The 19,694-nt window shown below is 50.0% G+C and overlaps 2 protein-coding genes across 23 annotated transcripts in view; one reads left to right on the top strand and one right to left on the bottom strand.

Annotated features, from left to right (window-relative positions):
• The window catches only part of Myo9b (myosin IXB), an 89,323-nt gene extending 88,991 nt beyond the window's left edge, over nt 1-332 (bottom strand). For all 19 annotated transcript variants that reach the window (XM_060387385.1, XM_060387388.1, XM_060387387.1 and 16 more), the window contains exon 1: nt 192-332. The gene's annotated coding sequence lies outside the window, so the exon portion shown is untranslated. The remainder of the gene's footprint in view (nt 1-191) is intronic.
• A 75-nt stretch (nt 333-407) lies between these two features.
• Haus8 (HAUS augmin like complex subunit 8) lies at nt 408-19,308 on the top strand. 4 transcript variants are annotated; one of them, XM_021660665.2, is made up of 11 exons: nt 431-785; nt 5,774-5,832; nt 8,790-8,842; nt 10,632-10,701; nt 12,378-12,473; nt 12,796-12,908; nt 13,215-13,280; nt 13,363-13,521; nt 14,351-14,492; nt 15,726-15,874; nt 18,258-18,288. In XM_021660665.2, the coding sequence occupies exons 1-11, from the start codon at nt 757-759 to the stop codon at nt 18,276-18,278; spliced, it is 957 nt and encodes a 318-aa protein (XP_021516340.1). In that variant the 5' UTR covers nt 431-756; the 3' UTR covers nt 18,279-18,288. The 4 variants fall into 4 exon arrangements, 3 of the variants coding, with proteins under 3 accessions (XP_021516340.1, XP_060243390.1, XP_021516338.1); XM_060387407.1 differs by having other exon boundaries at nt 493-785; nt 12,381-12,473; nt 15,726-15,867; nt 18,258-19,308; XM_021660663.2 differs by having other exon boundaries at nt 495-785; nt 15,726-15,867; nt 18,258-19,308.
• The last annotated feature ends 386 nt before the right edge of the window (nt 19,309-19,694 follow it).

Here is a 19,694-nt window from a genome sequence, read left to right as displayed (position 1 = left end):
GCCGACTCAGCCACGTCCTCTCAGCAGCCGCAGCTCAAAGCCGCTCCAAGCCCGCCAGACTAGCCCCCATCTGCGTCCCTGCGACCCCCAGGCTGCGTTCCGCACTCGCTCCCTGGGACCCCACAGCATCAACCCCGTGCGCATCCTCGGGCCGGTCTCCGCTCACAGTCGCCCCCGCCCCGAGAACTCACCTGGACCTCGGCCGCCGCGCGCCACCGGTCCCCGGCCGGCTCCCCTCCCGGACGCCCGCCAGCCCGCCAGCACCTCTCCGCCGCCCCGCCCCAACGCGACGCGCCTCGCCCGCCGCTCCCCCGCACGCTCTCACTTCCGGGTTCCGGAGGGGCAGGAGGGCGGGGCGCCAGCGCGTCAAAGAGGCGGGATCTCACGGCCACGCCCAACCTAAAGGCCCGCCGCGGACGCCCCCTGCGGTTGGCTCACTCGGGTTGCCAGGCTCCTGAGCGCTGGGCGGGCGGGGCGCTTCGGTAGCCACGCTCCTCCCCAGCAGCCTTCTTTCCCCCCCCCCCCCCCCGCACACAGCGGGATCTGAGGCCCGCGCTTCCGAGGGACAACTTGAAGCCACGCCTGCTCGCACCGCTCTTTGCCGGGCGGTTCCAACCGAAGTGAGCCCAGCCCTCGCCGCTCGTCCCTCGCCCTCCCCAACAAGAGCGCCCTCCCGTCTTAAAGCTCTACGCCACACTCCCTGCGTCCTAGCGGGCGGGGCTCTGAGAAGCGAGCCGTGGAGTGGAAGGCGGAAGAATGGCAGACTCCTCGGAGCGGAGCGAGGAGTGAGTTGGGGGCGCAGCAGGGCGGAATTTAGAGGCGCCAGAGGTCTGCCTAAAGACCTCTGGCCAAAGAGCCTGGGCTGACAAGTAGCCGGGTTGGGGGACCGGGATCCCTCCAGCGGCTTCTGTGCGTGCTGGTATCCCAGACGCTGCTCAGAGTTGGAGCTGTGAGACTTTGGTGCCGACTGCAGGCGGCTTAGCCCCTGGGTGCCTAGCTTTCCATGGCAGGAGCGGGGGGTCGCGCTCAACCTCCTGGGTTTTATAAAAAGGAGGCTTGTTCTGGTATGGTTTTTTAGACAGGGTCTCTTGTAGCCCAGGCTTGCTCTGAACACGCTGTGTAGCCAAAAATAGCCTTAAACTCCAGATCCTCCGACCCCTCCCAAGTGCTGGGACTACAGGCGTGAGACACCACCTCCAGCTGTGACCGTTTACGGCAGCGTTGCACTCCCCAGATACATCCCTGTTAGAGTGAGCTTGGGAAGCATTGGAGCCTCCATCGTTCCTTCTTAGAATTCAAGTTTCCTTATTTCCTGAAAGGAGTTTTGTGGCACCGCTAAGGGAAGAGTTGGGAAGTTAAGAAACAATTGCTTTAGGGTAATGTCTGGAAATTGATAAAAATCTACACCTGAGTGGGTTGTTGCTAGCACCCACGTGTGCTCAGTGAAGGTCAGGACGATTTCCACCCCATCGTAGCCTGTTAGCATAGGGTTCACAGGAGGTGGAGGTGGTAGGATCCAGACTTCAAGGACAGTTTGTTGTTGTTGTTGTTTATCTTTGAGATAGGGTCTCACCCTGTAGCCCTGGCTGTCTTGGAACTCCTTGTGTAAAACTCGGAGAGATATGAATGAAATTAAATTAACTGCTCCTAGGTATGGCTGAGGAGGTTTATTGTAGCTATGAGGGAGAGCACAGCCAGAGGTATCGGAAGAGTCTACACTACACCTGGCCAGCGAGCTGAACCAGGCCCTGAGTGGAAAGAGACAGCAAAGAGACACCTGGGAACCAAGAGACCAAATAGACAAAATGGCTGAAGTACATAGGGAGGGGAAGTGATGTCCAGGGTAGGAGTGGGGTGTGCCAACCAGGACAACTCTGTGCTTGAAATGCTGGGAGAACCTGGAGGCCCACTTTGATATGCTAAATAAGCATCTCAACCATTTGCCCCAGGTTTCTTTAAGACAAGATCCACCTGCCTCTGCCTCTGGAGCTCTGCACTACCACACCCAGCCCCAGGCCAACTTTCTCTCCTTGACAAGTAAGTAGAAAGAGCTTAAAATTCCAGCAGAGCCTGGATTCTAACATTAAGGTCTTACATTTGCATGCATGTCTGTGAGGAAAATTAATAGGGGGCTAGAGAGATGGCTCCATGGTTAACAGCACTTATTGCTCTTGGAAGACCTGGGTTCAGTTCCCAGGACCCATGTTGGAAGATCACAACTGCCTGTAACTCTTGCTCCAGGAGATCTTATGCTTCTTTCTAGCTTCTGTGGGCACCTACTGTTGGAATATATTTAAAAATATGCCACGCAGATGACAGATCTGGTATGAAAGATATTTGTTGGATGTAGATGGAGAAAGGGAAGGAGAGAGAGACATGGTGGGGGAGGGGGCAAGAGAGGAACAAGAGAGCAGAGTAAGAGAGAGAAGTAAAAGGCAGGGGTTCATTTATAGCAGGGGACACAGAGGGAGTTCAAGAACAGCCAGGGCTATACACAAAAACCCTGTTGCAAAAAGCAAAAAACAAAAACCACATTTTTTTTTTTAAATAGAGGAATATTTTAACAGGAGCAGACAAAGAGACCCAATAAATGGGGCCAGTGGGGAGACGAGCTGCTGAGCTGTGGCTGGACACCGTAGGGTTAGGGCAGAGCAGAGATTCTCATGTAGGACTGGTAGTCAGAGGTTGCTCTCAGGGATGGAAGGCTTAGTTAATCATTAGTCAGAATTCCTGAATTGAGAGGGTATTGCAGGATTCAAGAAGTATGGACATGTGTTCTGCAAGACCTGGGTCAGCACACAGACTAGAAAGAGCCCTCCTACCAATACAAAAGTGAAAACAACCATTGAAGGAGTAATCTCAAGCGTAAGACTGGTGGAGAAGTTCAAAGTCCTCCTTAGAGCTGGGTGTAGTGGTTGTACCTCTGTAATCCCAGTACTCAGGGAGCACAGACAGGCAGATAGCTGTGAGTTCGAGGCCTGGTCTACAAGGCTACACAGTGAAACCCTGTCAACCCCGTCTTGAAAAAAAAGAAAGAAAGAAAAGAAAGAAAGAAAGAAAGAAAGATCCTCCTTAGTGGGAATTAATCAGAACAGGTGGAGAGAAATGGGATTGCTACTGATGCCACAGGCATGGGAGAGGATGTTAACATGGATTTTAGACAATAGAGGATGTTGTGCGGAAGGCAGAGTAATGATAGATATTAACAGGTTTGCTGTAGATCTTCTTAGCCCAGCAGTTTTGGCTTTTATCTATACCATTCCAAGGCTCTCTTCTTAGGAACAACCATGCTGAGTGGTGAAGGTACAGCTTGCTTTGGAGACCGTGGCTTATGCTTCATGAAGCTAGATGTCCCAGAACCCAGTGGGACTGAGATGTGAGGAAAGCAATCTTCAGAAGAGAGAACTGAGAAGCAAAAGCCACTAAAAAAGAAATTTCTGAATCAGAGTGTCTGTTAGCCATATGTTTTGTTTTCCTGTTTTATGTGTCCAAGTTTTTAGCCTAATGTGTGTGCCAAGTGCCCATGAAGTCCAGAACTATGCCCCTGGAGCTGGAGTTACAGGCAGATACAAGCCACCATGTGGGCACTGGGAACTGAATCTGCAAGAGCAGCAACTGCCTAGCCACTGAGCCATCTCTTCAGTCCCCCATTAACTGAATGTAATGTGTTGTAATTGAGAATTCATTATTTTTGCCTTCTATATTTGACTTAACACTGATGTAATAGGAGTTACCGTTAACACTATGGTGCACATATGCACTTTGACACATAGAATAAATTTTTTTTCTTTTTTGGGGGAGGGGAGGTGTTTGTTTTTTGAGACAGGGTTTCTCTATATAGCCCTGGCTGACCTGGAACTCTGTAGACCAGGCTGGCTTTGAACTCACAGAGATCTACCTGCCTTTCCCTTCTGGGTGCTGGAATCAAAGGTGGGCACCACCACTGCCCAGTTCTTTCTTTTCTTTTCTTTCTTTTTTTCTTCCTTCCTTCCTTCCTTCCTTCCTTCCTTCCTTCTTTCCTTCCTTCCTTTTTTAAAGGAAAACTGTGACCCGACATGGTGGCATGACTTTAGTCTCAGCACAGACCTTTTCCTAAGCCTCAGGGAGCTCTACAATTGCTAAAGGGCTTTCTGTGCTTCCCTTCAGCCCTTGCTCTCCCAGAGCTCACTGTGAGAGCTCCAGGTTAGAGAGGTGTTTGCTTCTTAAGAGTTTGGAGGACAGCTGGGTGGTGGTGGCACACACCTTTAATCCCAGGGCTCAAAAGACAGAGGCAGGTGGATCTACAGAGTGAGTTCCAAGACAGGTGAGGCTACAGAGAAACCCTGTCTCAAAACAAAACAAAACAAAAAAACAAACAAACAAAAAACAAGAATGTGGAGGCCAGGGATCACCACCAGGTGTGAGGTGTGCAACAAAGAATGCTTTGTGTTGCCTCTAATCCATGATAAAAGTCAAGGGGTGTAAACAGCTCAGACTACAACTCCTAGACCTCAGACTTCCAACCCTGAAGGAAAGGGAATGCAGTGGACATGGGACAGGACAAGGCCATGTGGCTGAAGCCTCTGACTGATGGGTGGACCTGGGGCACCCTAAGGGACCACAAGGTGGTCTTTGTAGAGCTTCAGAGCCCCATGCTGTCCATCCATGCCTCACACCCATGGTATGACTTACCCTAGCCGGAGAAGATGCTCCTTTCCCCAGCTCCCATAGCTGAGCCCCCTTCCATCTGTATGCTGCAGGGAGAAGCCTGCACCAGAAGACCCCAGCCCTGCTTTTGACCTATAGGTGAGTCCAGAAGAGGTTTGGGTTCCTCTGGAGCTGGAGCTTCAGATGGTAGTGAGCCACCTGGGTGCTGGGGACTGAATGCCAGTCCTCTGCAAGAGCAGCAAACACTCTTGTGAGGCACATGGCCCAGCCAGGGCTATGGAGTGAAATCTCTTGCTGAGGGGTTATTTCCTCACTGAACAAGACCTGAGTTTGGGTCCCTAGAAACCACATAAAAACTGCATGCAGTAGGGTCTGCAATCCCGGCACACCCCACAGGGAGATGGGAGGCCAAAGCAGAGTCTTTAGAAGTAGGCTAGCCTGGCATACACAACCATGGATAAAAAGGTGGAAGGTAAGGACCAACACTGAGCTTGTCCCCTGACCCCTAATGCAGGCACCATGGTACACACAGGCTATGGCACATGAGTACCTGTACTCACACAAACACCATACATACACAAAATAAACACAAATAAAAGATATTAAAAGAACACAACCATTTTGTGACAGATGGTCCACACATTGTGTCAGCCTTGGTACTAGAATGGCAAATTTCAGTAGTTGCTGGTCCTGATAGTGACCAAGGAGCCTAAGAAGCTGACCTTTGCAGAGAAGGCTATGTCCCCAACCCTCACCCTGCCACCTCCTCCATACCACTGACTAAAGGGACAGATCCAGAGAGTTTCAGGGCTCTTTTCATCTTACCTTCTTTCCTTTGTTTACCTTGCTGACTACATCCTCTCCAGACCCTGTTTTGTGTGTGGCCTTGTCAAATTCTCTGACCCATCCTAAGCCTGTGTCCTCAGAGGCAGTAAGGGGAACAAGTAGCCAGTATTCTGTCTCCAATGCAGGCATGAGAAAGGGGGTACTCTTCCTGTGAAGGCCCCACCTCCAGCCTGTCCTGGGGCAGCCCTCACATGCCACCCAGCTCTACCTGGCAGAAGGTGACTCTGGCCTTTGCACACTTCTTGGAGCTAGAACAACAATTCTCTGTTTTCTCTTGCAGGAAGCCTGTGGTGACTAGTGCCCATGGTGGTGCCAAGCCAAAAGTAAAGAAAGTACAAGGTGAGTGCTGCCTGGTTCCTTTAAGGAAAGCATCTTTTGTTTTGTCTTCATTATTGATTTTTGTTTAATTTTTTTACTACATGTATATTTATCTCATTGGAGGGGTGTGCATGCCATAGGGTGAGTATAGAAGTCAGTTGAAAAATCCTAGATGTGGGGTTCCAGGTATTGACCTCAGGTCATCGGACTTGGCAGCCAGGGCCTTACATGCTGAATTTTCTTACTAGCTTGTTTTCTGATAGTCTCAGAGTGCAAGTTGCCAGTCAACTCCTGATCCTCCTGCCTCAAATGTATCACCATCATGAAAGAGTTTGTCACTTGAGTGCAGTTGGAGTTCAGGCTTTTGGGACAGGCCCCGTGAAGGCCTGTATTCCTCCTTGGAAGCTGCAGTCCTCACTGTGGACAGGTACTGCTGGCATGGGGCCACATGTCCAAGTTCCACCCTGAAACCTGATGAGCCTCCTAGTATGGGTGCTAGAAAACAAATTCAGGTCCACTGAAGACCAGTGGGACCCATACTCTTGCTTTTCTGAATTATACTTTGCGGGGCAGATAGGAGCAGGCATGGCATACATGTTAGACTCAAAGACAGTTGGGGGAGTTATTTCTCTCCCTGCATCATAGGAGTCCTAAGGATTGAACATAGGCCCTCAGGGTTGACAGTGGTCACTTGGACCTGGTAGTTTTTTGTGGAGGTGGGGGTTTATTCCTGGGGATAGAGCCCAGGGCCTCACATATGCTAGGCAAGCACCAATCATGGAGCTACATCCCCAGTAGATATTTGTTTACTGATACGGCAGGGATAAATCATAGGTCCTCACCATGCCAAGCAAGCACCCTATTACTGAGTGGCCCCAGCCTGCCAGTCTTGTTTGTAACTTCCGACATATTTGTATGCTGTCTGATTTTGTAAACATAGCCATTTCTTCAGGTGACAGTGTCTTCACAGAGACCCCCCACTGTTAGAAATAGTTCAAGATGACTGGACACCTGGAACATTGATTTCCCCACTGTTGAAAGTAGCCAGGACCTCAGATCTCTGCCTTTGATCAAACCTATTTTCTAGCTGACATGGTGGCACACGCCTGCCATTCCAGCACTTGTGAGGCTAAGGCAGGAGACTCTTCTGAGACCAGGAGTATGAGGTCAGCCTGGGCAACACAGTCAGGAGCTACCTCCATGTCCAGTTGTAGACACAGGCCAAGCATCCAGACAGCCCCAGCTCTGGGAGGAGCTACATAGTATACCAGAAACCCAGTGAGGCCCAGGATGCTCCAATGGGACAGCTGTGGCTAAAGAGGGAGGGCAAGGCAGGCAGCAGCTGCTGCTGGTTAGCACTGAGTGGCAGTGCCCAGGTGCCTAAGTCCCCAGCAGCATGTCTCAGCCTAGAGTGACCCAGAGGAAGGATTCCTGGTCACAAAGCTGCTGGTAGGCACATGGCCGGGGCTGGTAGTGGCTCCTGGGTTCAGGAGCAGGGTCATGGTGGGGATCTGCTGTGAAGAAAGTGCAGCAGAGCCTTTGAAGGGCAGACAGAGACCAAAAGAGAAGAGGCAAGCAGTGCAGAGATCTCAGGGTGCTTGTGTGAAGCAGAGCTGGGAAGTAGTGGTGAAGGAGAGCAGCAGGCAGTAGAGCTGGGGAAGGTTCTCAGTACCCATGGCCCATCCAGGGGTTCAGCAGCATGGGGACAGGAGGGTCTCAAGGGAGGGGGTTCTGTCATTCTCAGTACAGTCTCCATTAGAGAATGAGGTGAGGGGAACAAGAATGAGGGAAGAACCCATAGAATGCTGGGAAAAGAATGAAACCGTGAATGAAGCCAGGCTCACAGTGGGATATGGGTGGCACTGTGTCATAGCTGGGCTCAGACTCATCAGTCACCAAGGGAAGCCTCAGGGTCAGAGGGGGCCTGGCAATGAGTGAGTCTTATAAGGGTCCCACCCATGGTAAAGACAGGAGAGAGTGAAAAAAGAAAGAGTTTGGGCATAGACCTCCCCACCCCTAGAAGGGAAGGGGCCGACATGGCTCAAACAGGAGCGGACCGTGCAGGAAAAGGGAGCCATGTTCCCTGATTCTGGGGGTCTCCTATCTTCAGTTTTCTTTTTTTAAATCTGATAGCCTCATTTAATTGGAAGCATGGCTTCTCAATTAAATTGGGGTACAGCAGAACACAGTATAGCTGTGATGGGTAATCAAGTGTTTCATGGTTGGCAAACGGTCGGAGATCTGGCCTGCGCACCTATGCCAGTAGACTGCAGGCTCAACAGGGTTGAACTGAACTAGGGTCAGGTTTCTCCTTCCAGGCTGCATTTCCCAAGCTTTGCCCTGGTGTGAGCCGCAGGCAAAATCTAGCTTGGCCTTTTTTATCCTTTTCCTGTGCTCCCAGAGCCTCACCTGGATCTCAGCAAATACATGCCATGCCAACATGGCAGTATTGGCTAGGGTTACAGGAATAGATTTTTTTTTTTTTTTTAATTACATTCACTCACTCAGGGGTGGGAGCTGCCTGGTGCACACATGAAGGTCAGACCACAGTTCTTGGGAGTCATTTCTCTGCTTCTACCTTGGTCCTAGGCATTAAACCCAGGTTAACAAGCTTGGTGACAAGCCCTCTACCTAATGAGCCATCTCACTAGCCCCTGGCTTTCACTTTCTAGAATATTTCTGTATTGGAGCTTACTTCATGCCTTGATGTTTGCTTATACTACAAGGACCTGCATACACTAGGTGTTATAAATGTCTTGTAAATACTAAGTGTCCCATAGAGGTTACTACATGCGCTATGCATACCTGGGAGGCTGAAGGAGCCAGTGTGCAGGGAGCAGAAGGCTGGGTGTTTTTCCTGCCATTGAGCATGAAGGGCTGGTGGCCCCAGCTCTCCATTGTGGGGTTGTAGTCATGCTCTGGATCTTCATGGATCTTCTGGATCTTCATGTTCTATGCTATATTCACTCTTCCTGCAGGAGGAAGAGTGGTTGAATCCCGATACCTGCAATATGAGAAGAAAACTAAGGAGGTAATGAAGTTCTTTACTCCTGGAACCACTGTGAGTGGGTGGGACAGAGGGCACAAGGGCAGCCATAGCCCAATTCTGGAGGATACATTTGGGGCTTTTGCCAGCGGCCTCTGGCACCTCCAGGCTTGGGATACAATGACAAGTCTCTGGTGAGAATGGGATCAGGGTTAGTCAGTCTTCATGTTCTGCTCCCTGCACCTTCTTTACTGCCTGTCTTGCTTTTGGGGCCTCTCTTTTGTCAAGTCTGTTCTTCAGCACCACCCTCAATAACCAAGATGGCTCCTGAGGGACAGGCATTGACAGCAGGCATTTGGGGTGGGTCATAGGCATATCTGGCATGAGAAAAAGATGTAAAAGTCTAGAATTCCCTCTGTAAATTTTCAGCTGTGCATTAGCAAGGCAAGCAGTCCTTCCTGCACATTCTTCTGGCACCCTGAAAGCTGAAGTGCTTAGCCAGAGCTGAGGAAGCACATTCAGGTCAGAAAGTGCCCTAGAGAATTCAATCAGCAGCAGGATCATCCCTGAGCTGGCACCTCACCTCTGCACCTTTGGGCCTTTGGCCGTCAGGTTCCTGGTTATCTGGCAATGTCAATTTATAATAAGCAGAATGTTATGGTCAGCCTGTGTCTGGCTTCTGCCCCTGGAAAGAATGTTGGGGGTTCCAAGGGTTCCTGGGGCTGTGACTGGAAATCTTGCCTGAAGGAATTATTCTCTCATCACCTGCTGCTGGCTTCCCATGCCTGATGTTTTTTGTTCCCATGCCTGTTGATTCTTGTTGCTCCTGAAGCTGCCTTGAAGGCTCGGCCACAGCGCCCCCATGTGTTCACATGTAGCATTTTGATTCTGGTACTTCCACTTTGGTTCAAGACCCTGTGCTCCTGAGCCTTCTGCCCAACAAGTGGTCTCTGCATCTGGCTGGAGTCTTGAGTGTCTTTGTTGTCATAGTAATACCTGCTGCTTTCTACTGAGCCTGGATGATTCTCAGAAGGTCTGGGCCAGTGGGGCACCCTCTCACTGGTTGAGGATTCTTGGAGGATCTCATCTCCTTATCCTAAGTGAAGCCAGTTCATGTCAAGTAGTCCTTTCCGTGTGGGGCAGGAGAGCACCTGAATCTGAAATTCAGTGTTTTCAGATTTTGGAGTAGGGGTGCTTGGCCTGTGTTGTGTGTTTCCATTCCTCTCTGAAGCTGGCTTCTACCCACTGGTGAAGGAAGAGTTCAAGGCACAGCCCCCACACAGATGGTGCTCCTCCTTGCTTCATCTGTGGTAACTGGCAGCGTGGCACTCACTGTTGCTTATGGCGGTGCTGTTGCTGTATGTAAGGTCCAAAGATTAATGCCAGTACGGAAAGTCATTGTCTCCTCAAGTTCAAAGTAATATGTGTAGAAAACAGTCTCAAGAAAGAAGGAAGGAAGGAAGGAAGGAAGGAAGGAAGGAAGGAAGGAAGGAAGGAAGGAAGGAAGGAAGGAAGGAAAGAAGGAAGGAAAGAAAGAAAGAAAGAAAGAAAGAAAGAAAGAAAGAAAGAAAGAAAGAAGAAAACAGTCTCATCCTGGGAATGATACAGTTGGTCTCAAGGCCACAGTACACAGAAACACAGACCCAATGAAATGGCTCAATTCTGAAGGCAGTCCAGCAGACCCACTGATAGTTTCCTGTGTCTGATGCATGTTACTGTCCGCTGCTTAACAAAGTCTGCCTGTACTGTATGCACAGCTTCAAAGCTCCTCATTCCCTCCCTGGCCTCTCAGAAAGAGCATGGCCTAACCTCTGACTATCTGTGCCCATAACAGGTGTCCATGTCAGCCAAAGGAGAGAAGCCCTCTCAAGGAAGGCAGGCCAGTGCAGGGCCTAGGAGCAAAGGTAAGACCTAGCTAGGGGTGGGAGGACTCCAGGATCAGGAAAGGGCCTGTCAGATCTCCCCCAAAGCAATCAAGACAGCCCCTCAGAGACATGCCCACAGGCCAGCTTGATCAAGATATTTCCTCACTTCTCAGGTGCTTCTAGATTGTGTCCAGTTGACAATGAAAACTGGGCACAATGGAGTGTCGGTCAGAAGGGATGTGGTTCAAGTGTTTATGATGGGAGCATGGGGCAGAGTGTCTGAGGGCAGAACATTATATCCACGGAACTCATTGCAGATCCAGGGAGCTGGCAGAAATGGGCCAGGATCTGCTGCTTGCTGATAGCTTAGGGCTCTCCCAGTGGCGTGTCTGACATTTGGGCATTGGGAGGTGGAAGCAGGAAGATCAGGAGTTCTGGGTCATTGGCCAGTCATGCCATGGCACCAACACTGACAAAATGAAATGTAAAATCTAGTTGCTCAGCCTTAATACTGCTGACCTCTGGTCTAGCCAGGTCCTGGCCAGGTGCATCCTGTTCATCAAGGTCACAAACAGCAATCACATGGAAGTGACCAGGCTCAAAAAACAAATAAAATGTGTACATACAGCATTATGGGTAAGAGTCACTATTAGGCCAGTGCCCTGTTTAAACCCAGGCATGTCCCGGTCCCTGACTGGCCAAGCTCACTTGGCCACCTGAGAAAACCTAGCCTGGCTATGGTAGTCCTCTCCCTCTGCCTGCAGAGGAAGGGTTTTGCTTTGTTTTGTTGTTGTTGTTTTACACAGGGTCTCATTTAGCACAGGCTGGTCCCAAAGTTGCTACGTAGCTGAATTTAGCTGTGAAGCTCCTGAGTGCTGGGTACAGCCCAAGGAGCCTGGAAGGGCTGCTGTAGCCACTCCATTTGACTTTGTAGAAAATTAACTTTGTTTTTTGTTTGTTTGTTTGGTTTTGTTTTGTTTTGTTTTTGGTGGGGTGGGGGTGAGACAAGGTTTCTCTGTGTAGTCCTGGTTGTCCCAGAACTCACTTTGTAGGCCTCAAACTCAGAAATCCACCTGCCTCAGCCACTTGAGTGCTCTGTCAAAGGTGTACCCCACCATGCTTGGCAGTAATTTGCTTTCCTAAAAAGGGATTTATTAAAGCTAGAGAGATGGCTCAGGAGTTGTTACCAACACCTGAGTTGTTCCTAGCACAAACATCTGGCAGCAAGCACAACTACTACAACTCCAGCTCCAAAGGATCCACCATCTCCAGCCTGTGCTGGTGCCTACACTCACAGACCTATGGTCAAAAGCAAAAAATTAAGTCTTTAATAAAAAAGGTTTCTCCCCTGTGAGGTAACTCAGCCAGTACATGCAATTACTGCCGTGTCTGATGCCCTGAGTTCCATCCCTAGGACCCTTGTAGTTGAAGGAGAGGAATAAAACCTGCTCTGAGCTATGCAACAGTCTCCCTCACCACATAACTTTCTATTAAAACAAAAGGCTTTGGGAGAGGCTTATCGCGCTCACGGCTCTGTAAGTCTTGCACACAGACGAGAGGCCTGAGGAGCTGCCTCCACCTCAGCAGCGGAGCTCTGTGGGAGCCCAGCGTGCACACACCTGAAAGAAACAGTCCTGGGGGGCCAGGACTGTACCTAGGGTTTCAGGCCTCTGCCTCACTGGCCAGTGGCATTGACCTTGGTGTTCTTTGGACAGAAGAAAGGCAGCTGATGGGAACAGAAGACCTGCAGTCCACCATGCTGGAAGGGCACGGCACAGCTCTACCAGACCTAGACCTCTCAGCCATCAAAGGTAAGTGGTTTCTTTCATACTCTGTCCCAGGGTTGACCTTGTAAGGATGCTCCCCAACCTCAGATATCCCTGTTGCTGATTTGACTCACTGCTGGGAGAGCATCGTGTGTCTTTCATGCACACTAGGCCTGGGTTGTGAGTCCCAGTGTGTTCTCAGGCTGCAGTGCAGGTCTGACCCTCTCCTGCCAGGTGGGTTGGCAGCAGCAGGTATGGGTCCCAGGTGGTGCTGGGGCAGGAGGATTGAGTCTGGCTATCCTAGACTACTCTCTAAGAACCAAATGAAAATCACAGTTTTAAATAAATGAAATGTTCTTTGTCTTAGAGAAAAGCATGTTTCAGAAAGCTCCCCAGATAGATAGGACAATGCTAAAGAAAGCCGAGCCTGCATCCTTTACCACCCATGAGAAAAAGATCGTGCCTCGAAAGAAGAAACGGGTGAGTATGGGGACAGAGGACATGTCTGACTTTCAGGGGCCGAGGCAGCTGGCCCTCCAGGATGGAGGCCAGAGCTATGGCATCTGTGGGTCCTTGCTCAGGTCAGTGTGCCCACATACTGAGCAGGGACACCCATAAAATTCTCATCTCAGGGGAAATGAGAGCATGACTCAACATGCTTCATCCCCAGCCCTGCAGACACTTTCTTTTTGGACCTATAAAGTACACAGAGGTCAGGGTCCTGCTGTGTCCAGAAGAGCCACATCCACATGGCTCCGTGAAACTGAAAAGCTTGGACCCCTGCAGGATCTACAGGAGACCATGGACATAATGGAGTCACAGACGCTGTTGCTGACCCTGCTGTCTGTGAAGGTGAGCACAACTGGGCCTCATGATCATCAGTGTGTCTTTTGTGTCTCCCCCCACTCCACCTGAGTTGGTCTCATGCCCACAGATGGAGAAGAACCTGGCTCTACTGGAGGAGAAGGCTGAGAAGGACTTGGCAACTGTGTACCATGAGAGGGAAAGGCTGAAGAGGCAGGTGCTGGAGCTGCGGCACCAGCTGCTGCTCGGGCAGAAACAGGAGGAGCTGTCCACCTTCCTTGATGCTCAGGTGGGTCTGAGAATGCTCCTGAAGTCAGAGGAGCAGAGGGAGGCGGTGTCAGGGTATCACTGTTTACACTCCGCATGGCATGCTCTGCCTTAGTCCACTGATGTTAGCATTGGAATGTGGCTGAGTCAGGGTTTCTAATGCTTTGACAAACACCATGACCCAAAAGCAAGTTGGAGAGGAAAGCTTATTTGGCTTACACTTCCACATCATCGCTCTTAACCACTAAAAAAAATCAGAACAGGAACTCAATCGGGTAGGAACCTGGAGGCAGTAGCTGATGCAGAGGCCATGGACGGGGGCTGCTTACTGGCTTGCTCTGCCTGCTGTCTTATAGAACCACCAGCCCAAGGATGACACTACCCAAGATGGGTCCTTCCCATTGATCACTAATTGAGAAAATGCCTTACAACTGGATCTCATGGATCCATGTTTCTCAACTGAGTCTCCTTCCTGTCTAATGACTGTAGCTTGGGTCAGGTTGACACACACCCAGGCAGTGCACACTGTGTGCGGACACAACCAAGTAGTACGTACTGCATATGGACACCTGCCTCTGCCACACACCATGCAGCACAGTCCTTGGCACCTGCCAGTTCTGATGGCAGGAAAAGCAGCTGCTGCCCTCCCACCCTGGTTCTTAGCATAGCAGCTGTGTCCCATCCAGAGTAGGTCAGAGGGGAGCCTGTCACCTGGACAGGCTGGCCCATGAAACTGGACTTGCAGTGCCGGAGCAGGACTTAGCCTGTACAAGGGCCATTCCATCCCACAGGTAGTTCTTTTCTGTGTGGTTGAGCACAGCCTGTCTTACAGTGTCCCCATCCACCTGCAGATCGAGTTGCTGAGCCCTCTTGCGGCTGTGGCAGAACACTTCAAGGAGCAGTACAGGAAACTGGCCATAGCCCTGGATACCACTCGACATGAGCTGCCTGTGCAGGCCATCCACATGCAGGGAAGTGGGCGGGAGCTCCTAGGTAGGAACAACAGCTTTGCTGTATGTCATTGTCATAGCAGGAAGGAGCCCCAAGGCTCACATGTGTCATATCCTAGGTGTCTCCACTCTAAGGTGATGTTAGAACCTATGTCCTCCCCAATGTGGTTAGGACATGGGCAGCTGAGTCAGGGATTCCAACCCTAGGCTGCTCAGGTTGGGGGGCAGAGGCATGAAAGGGGATGGTAAGCCCTGGGCCCTACCTTTCAGGTGGAGGTGTTGGTGGCGAGGTCACTGGTAGACTAGTGCTGTGTGCACTTTGGGGATTCTCTGAAGCAAATGTCCTCATGGGGACGTTTTAGTGATACAGGGTTAGCTCACCACTCTCATATCCTCTTGTCTAGGGGTCACTTCCAGGACTCCTAGGGCAGCTTGAGCTGTGGACCCTCAAGTCCTTTCTAGAAGTAGCAAGATGGGACTGGGCACAGTTGTATGTCTTGAAACCCCAGTTCTCAGGGACTGAGGCAGGAGGATCACTAGAGCTCAGGAGACAAGAGGCCAGCCAGGGCTACATAACAAACCAAAAAAGTACAATGACCTACGCCTATCATCTTGACCCTTGGGAGGCTGTGAGTTTCAGGTCCGTCTGAGCTACATTGAGACCCTGGCTCCAAAAAAAGGCACCATGTTGACCTAGAACCTGCAGCCATCCTCCACGGACTAAGCTGCCCACAGCTGACTTGCTGTGCCTTGCACTGGCCTCCACACTGACTGCAGAGGTAAAGATAGAGCAGTAGGCTATATGCACTGCAGCCCCACGTAGGGAATGCTTGGCTGCGTGCGTGCTGCAGGCCTGTACCTGGGACACTTGTAGCTGACAGCTGTTGCGGATGTCAGAAGCTTGGCAGTTTGGAACTGGAGGCCAGGAAGTACAGGGTCCGGGTCCCATCTGATAGGTCCTCCTTGTCAGCTCACAGTGGAAGGACAGAGGATGAGAGAACAGGACAGCAGCTGGCAGCCGGAAACCTCCGCCCCTTTGGTCCACAGAGAGCCTTCCTGGGCAGTTATCTGTGCGCGTGCTACCTGTGCATCTCAGTCCTGGGCATTCACTTTCCAGCCTGTGCCCTTGACATTCACACTCTGGAGACAAGTGAGCTCTCTGCTGAGGAGCCTCACTGCCTTTTCCCTTTTTGCCTGTGAGAGATAACCCAGCTCCACACAGCACAAACAGCTTTTGGGCACCAGGGTCCTGCTATAATGGCCTATGTTTCTTCAGATGATCTGGAGCCAGCCCTGAGGACCACCCTGCAGCTCCTGGGTGAGCTGGGCATCTCCTCCCCAGATGCCAGCACACAGGTGCAGTGCCTGCTGGAGGAGTTCAAGGACTTGGTGGCCAAAAGGGACCTGGAACTCCAGAGGTATGAGGTGGGCCTCCCAATCCATCCTCCCCTTTCCCTGCTTCAGCCCTTCATCCTTCCCCTCCATCTTCCCCCTTTTTATTGGGGTGCTAGAGATGGAACCCCACCCAACTATTGAGTACCTCACAACCACTTAGTGGCCAGGCTGTCTCACTGCAGCCACAATGGCTGGCTGTTACTGTTCACCTCCCAGCCTGCTTCTGAATTCTGAGATACTGGGATGTTGGGTGCAGTGGAAACTGTAAATTCATACCATGTCAGAGTCCAGCAGAGCAGGACCTGAAACTGCCACTGGAGGGGAAGGCACCCCACACCCAGTCTCATGCACTAGACATTGCAGCCCTGAGTCAGCAGGGAACAAAGGGAGCCTTTCCTGGGCCAGACAGTGGCTCAGCACATGTTAAAAATGGTCCAGAATAGCATCTTAGCCAGAAGTTTTGGCGTTTATTGAGGGGCTGTTGTGTTGTTTTGTTTGTTTGTTTTTCTGAGACAAGGTCTCACTATGTAGCTCATTCTGGCTTTGAACTTGCATCAATGCTTCTGCCTCAGCTTACAGAGTTCTGGAATGGCAGGCATGCACCACCACACCAGCTCCTGTGGGTGGATTCTTTTTTTAGTATTTCTTTGTTGGCTTTTTAGGTTTGTTGTTGGTTATTAACATTTATTATCAATATATCTTTTAGTTAAACAGTGGTTATTCCTATAAAAGCGGTATACCCAAATCACCACACAGAGACTGGGATTTATTTAATCAATCTAGAGCACAGTGCTGGGCATTAGTTATTCCATCCTAAACCTCCAAACCCACATACTTTACTACCATTCAGATTTTCCACCATTATACTTGCTTTGAGTCATATCTAATGTCCAATTCATCTCTCCTGGTTCCAAGTCCTGTCCTGCTGATCTCTGCTCTCCTACTCCTCCCACTCACTTCTCTCTCCTCCCCTCCAGACCAGAATGTCCCACCCTATTCTCTCCAGCACTCAACATTGGCTGGTCGTTTAGTTCACAATTACAGCCAACAAATGGTGGCATGTTTACACAAACTTGAGACAGGTGATGCTTAGAATAAACATCCCAAAGCAATGTCTGGATTGAAACCAGATAGTGGGGTAGAGAGATCAGCATTTGAATGAACAGGGGTAAATTCTATACATTCCACAAGAACATTATACCAACTTTTTTTTTTTTTTACGTGTTTGGGCACATAAATGCCAGGGCGTGAATGTGGAGGTCAGAGGGCAGCTTTGGGCATCTAGTTTCTCCTTCCACTATGTGGGTCCCAGGGATCAAACTGACGTCACCACACAGACTTGGCAGCAAGGGCCTTCACCCACTGAGCCGTTTTGGCCACCCCCAAAGAATCTCACTGTCTGCTTTCACAATGCTAAATGCATTTATGGAGAGGCCCAAAGGACCATTGCAGGGACTGTGAAGCACACCACAGTAGCACTGTCCTACAGGGTAAGTCACTGGTAGATAGTTCAGTCTTCACTCCCATAGAGTAGGAAAGTCAGGTGCTTGTTGCTCCTGCTTGTGGCCATGCTCTGGCTAGCACACGGTTTCTCTGAGCAGCATCCTAAGCAGTACAGCAGATGCACCTGGAGTCCACATTGTGGCCTATGCCCTCCATCGCCTAGAACTGATAAAGCCTGTACAGACACCTGGCCATTGGCGTAAAGGACAGGTGAAAGGCAAGGCCATGTGGCGATAGGCTGAGTCTTACCTCTTAGCGTGGCTCCATCAGGGTCCCCTCCCATAAAATTTGCTTACAGTTCAGGGTGTAGAGGGCATGCCACTGAGATCCCAGATATCCAGGAGTCTGGGACAGGAGAACAAAGGTATGCATTTAAGGCTGGCTACTGCCAGCGTTATGGCCAGACCCTGCTAGGCCTGACAGCACAAGCCTGTCATCTCAGCTACTTAGAGGGCTAAGGCAGGAGCATCATCAGTTCAAGGTCAGCCTAGGGATCTTGGATACTGTCTCAAGAAGTAAAAAAGGGAGGGCTAGGGATGAAGGAAGCTCAGGGTCAGAGTTCTTACTCTGCATGCACAAGTTCCTGGTTCTGTCTCCAGCAAACATGAACACAAACACACATTTGCCCTCCAACTTTGCAGCCAATGCAAACATCCTACCCTGTCTTACAACTTTTGCTCACTTCCAAAGATTCCAAGTAGAGTCATGAGATAGCTCAGCAAATAAAGCCTAATGTCCTGAGTTCAGGCCCCAGGACTGACGTGGAAGGAGAGAACAGACTCCTCTGAGTTTTCCTTTGACCTCCACAGGCAAGCTGCACACACAAACGCAAAGTGATTTTTTTTTTTTTTAACTTTTTCCAAGTTCTTGGCAATAGATAAAATTGTCCCTTCTCTTTCTCCTTCCACAGGCTCGTCAGCCAGCTGGATGAACTTTCCTCTCAGGCTAGTAAAGAAGCAGCCTTGATGAACCAGGAAGTCTGGGAAGAGGCGCAAGGCACCCCCACCTGCAGCCAATGGTACTTCAGTAGATACCCTGAGGGACCACAGCCCCCTCCCACGACAGGATGAATCACAGAGCAGGCCTTGAGTGCTGTAGGCATCCCCTTCTAGCCCCCAACCCCGACTCCCACCCCACACTTCGGGAATATTTCCCAACTGCCTTTTCTGCTCATTGACATTTCCTCATGCTATGTCTTCAAAGATTGAAATTCAGCAATTCAGTGTAGCTGGTCTTTATAGGTTCTTATTTTCCCATTCTTTACTCTCCTTCCCCCATTTCACCACCTATCACTAGATAGGAGAGAAAAGATATAGGGGAGAGGCCAAGGCTTTCAGGAGACCTGTCCTGCTAAATTCTTATCTTTATCAGTTTTGATGGATTCCATTTCCTATGGAAATAAAAGCAAGTTCATGTCCCCAGCACACAACTTTGACTGGCTTCCATTCTGATGTTCCCACACCCATTTGCTACTTTTTGGGTTCTTCTCTCTTCCACCCTTCTCCTCCCCTTTTCTTCTTTTCCAACCCCCTAACATTACATAAGAGAGAAAAAAGGATAGAGAGGAAGGGAAAGTGCTCCCTGAATAAATTCAAGGGTGGGAAAGGGGTCAATGTTATCATTAGACTACTTGCTGCTGATTAGAGACATCGAGTTCCTTGGGCCAAGTTTGAGCTTTGCCATCAGGGTATCTAATTTCTTCTTGTTGTTGTTTTTTCTTTGTGCACAACTACTTAAACTTCTACCAAAACAACCAACAACCCACCCCACCCACTAGGACCCTAGCATTTATATATTCTCTGAAAAGTCCCCAGAATTACAAATGTCACACACTCGGCAGGAACTACTATCGGCAGCTGGTAAAATCACGCCTCTGCTAGAGCAGGAGGCAAATCATAGTCAGCTGCTGTGAAGCAGCCCCACATCCCACACCTGGGATTAAAGTGAAAACATTCCCATAATGTTGCTGTGGGTTTTTTGTTTGGGTTGGGTTGGGTTGGGTTGGGTTGGGTTGGGTTGGGTTGGGTTTGGTTTGGTTTGGTTTGGTTTGGTTTGGTTTGGTTTGGTTTTTTCCAAGACAGGATTTCTCTGTGCAGCCTTGGCTGTCCCTGCCTCAAACTCACCTGCCTCTGCCTCCTGAATGCTGGGATTACAGGTGTGTGCAACCATGGCCAGCTTTTCTATGTTTTATAAAGAAACCAGAATTCTTACTACACTCATCTTTTAGTGTATGGACTGATTTAATTCCACATTTTTTTCTAAAACTCAGAGTTTCTCAGCTGCTGTTGTTCCTTTCTCATTAAGAAATTTTAAATTTAATAAAGCACTATTTAGTTTTTCTTTCTTT

Source organism: Meriones unguiculatus, chromosome 7 (assembly GCF_030254825.1).
Source record: "Meriones unguiculatus strain TT.TT164.6M chromosome 7, Bangor_MerUng_6.1, whole genome shotgun sequence".
In the NCBI taxonomy this organism is placed as follows: Eukaryota; Metazoa; Chordata; class Mammalia; order Rodentia; family Muridae; genus Meriones; species Meriones unguiculatus.
The sequence above is the reverse complement of the archived record's forward strand: the minus strand, read 5'-3'. Positions and strand labels throughout refer to the sequence as shown.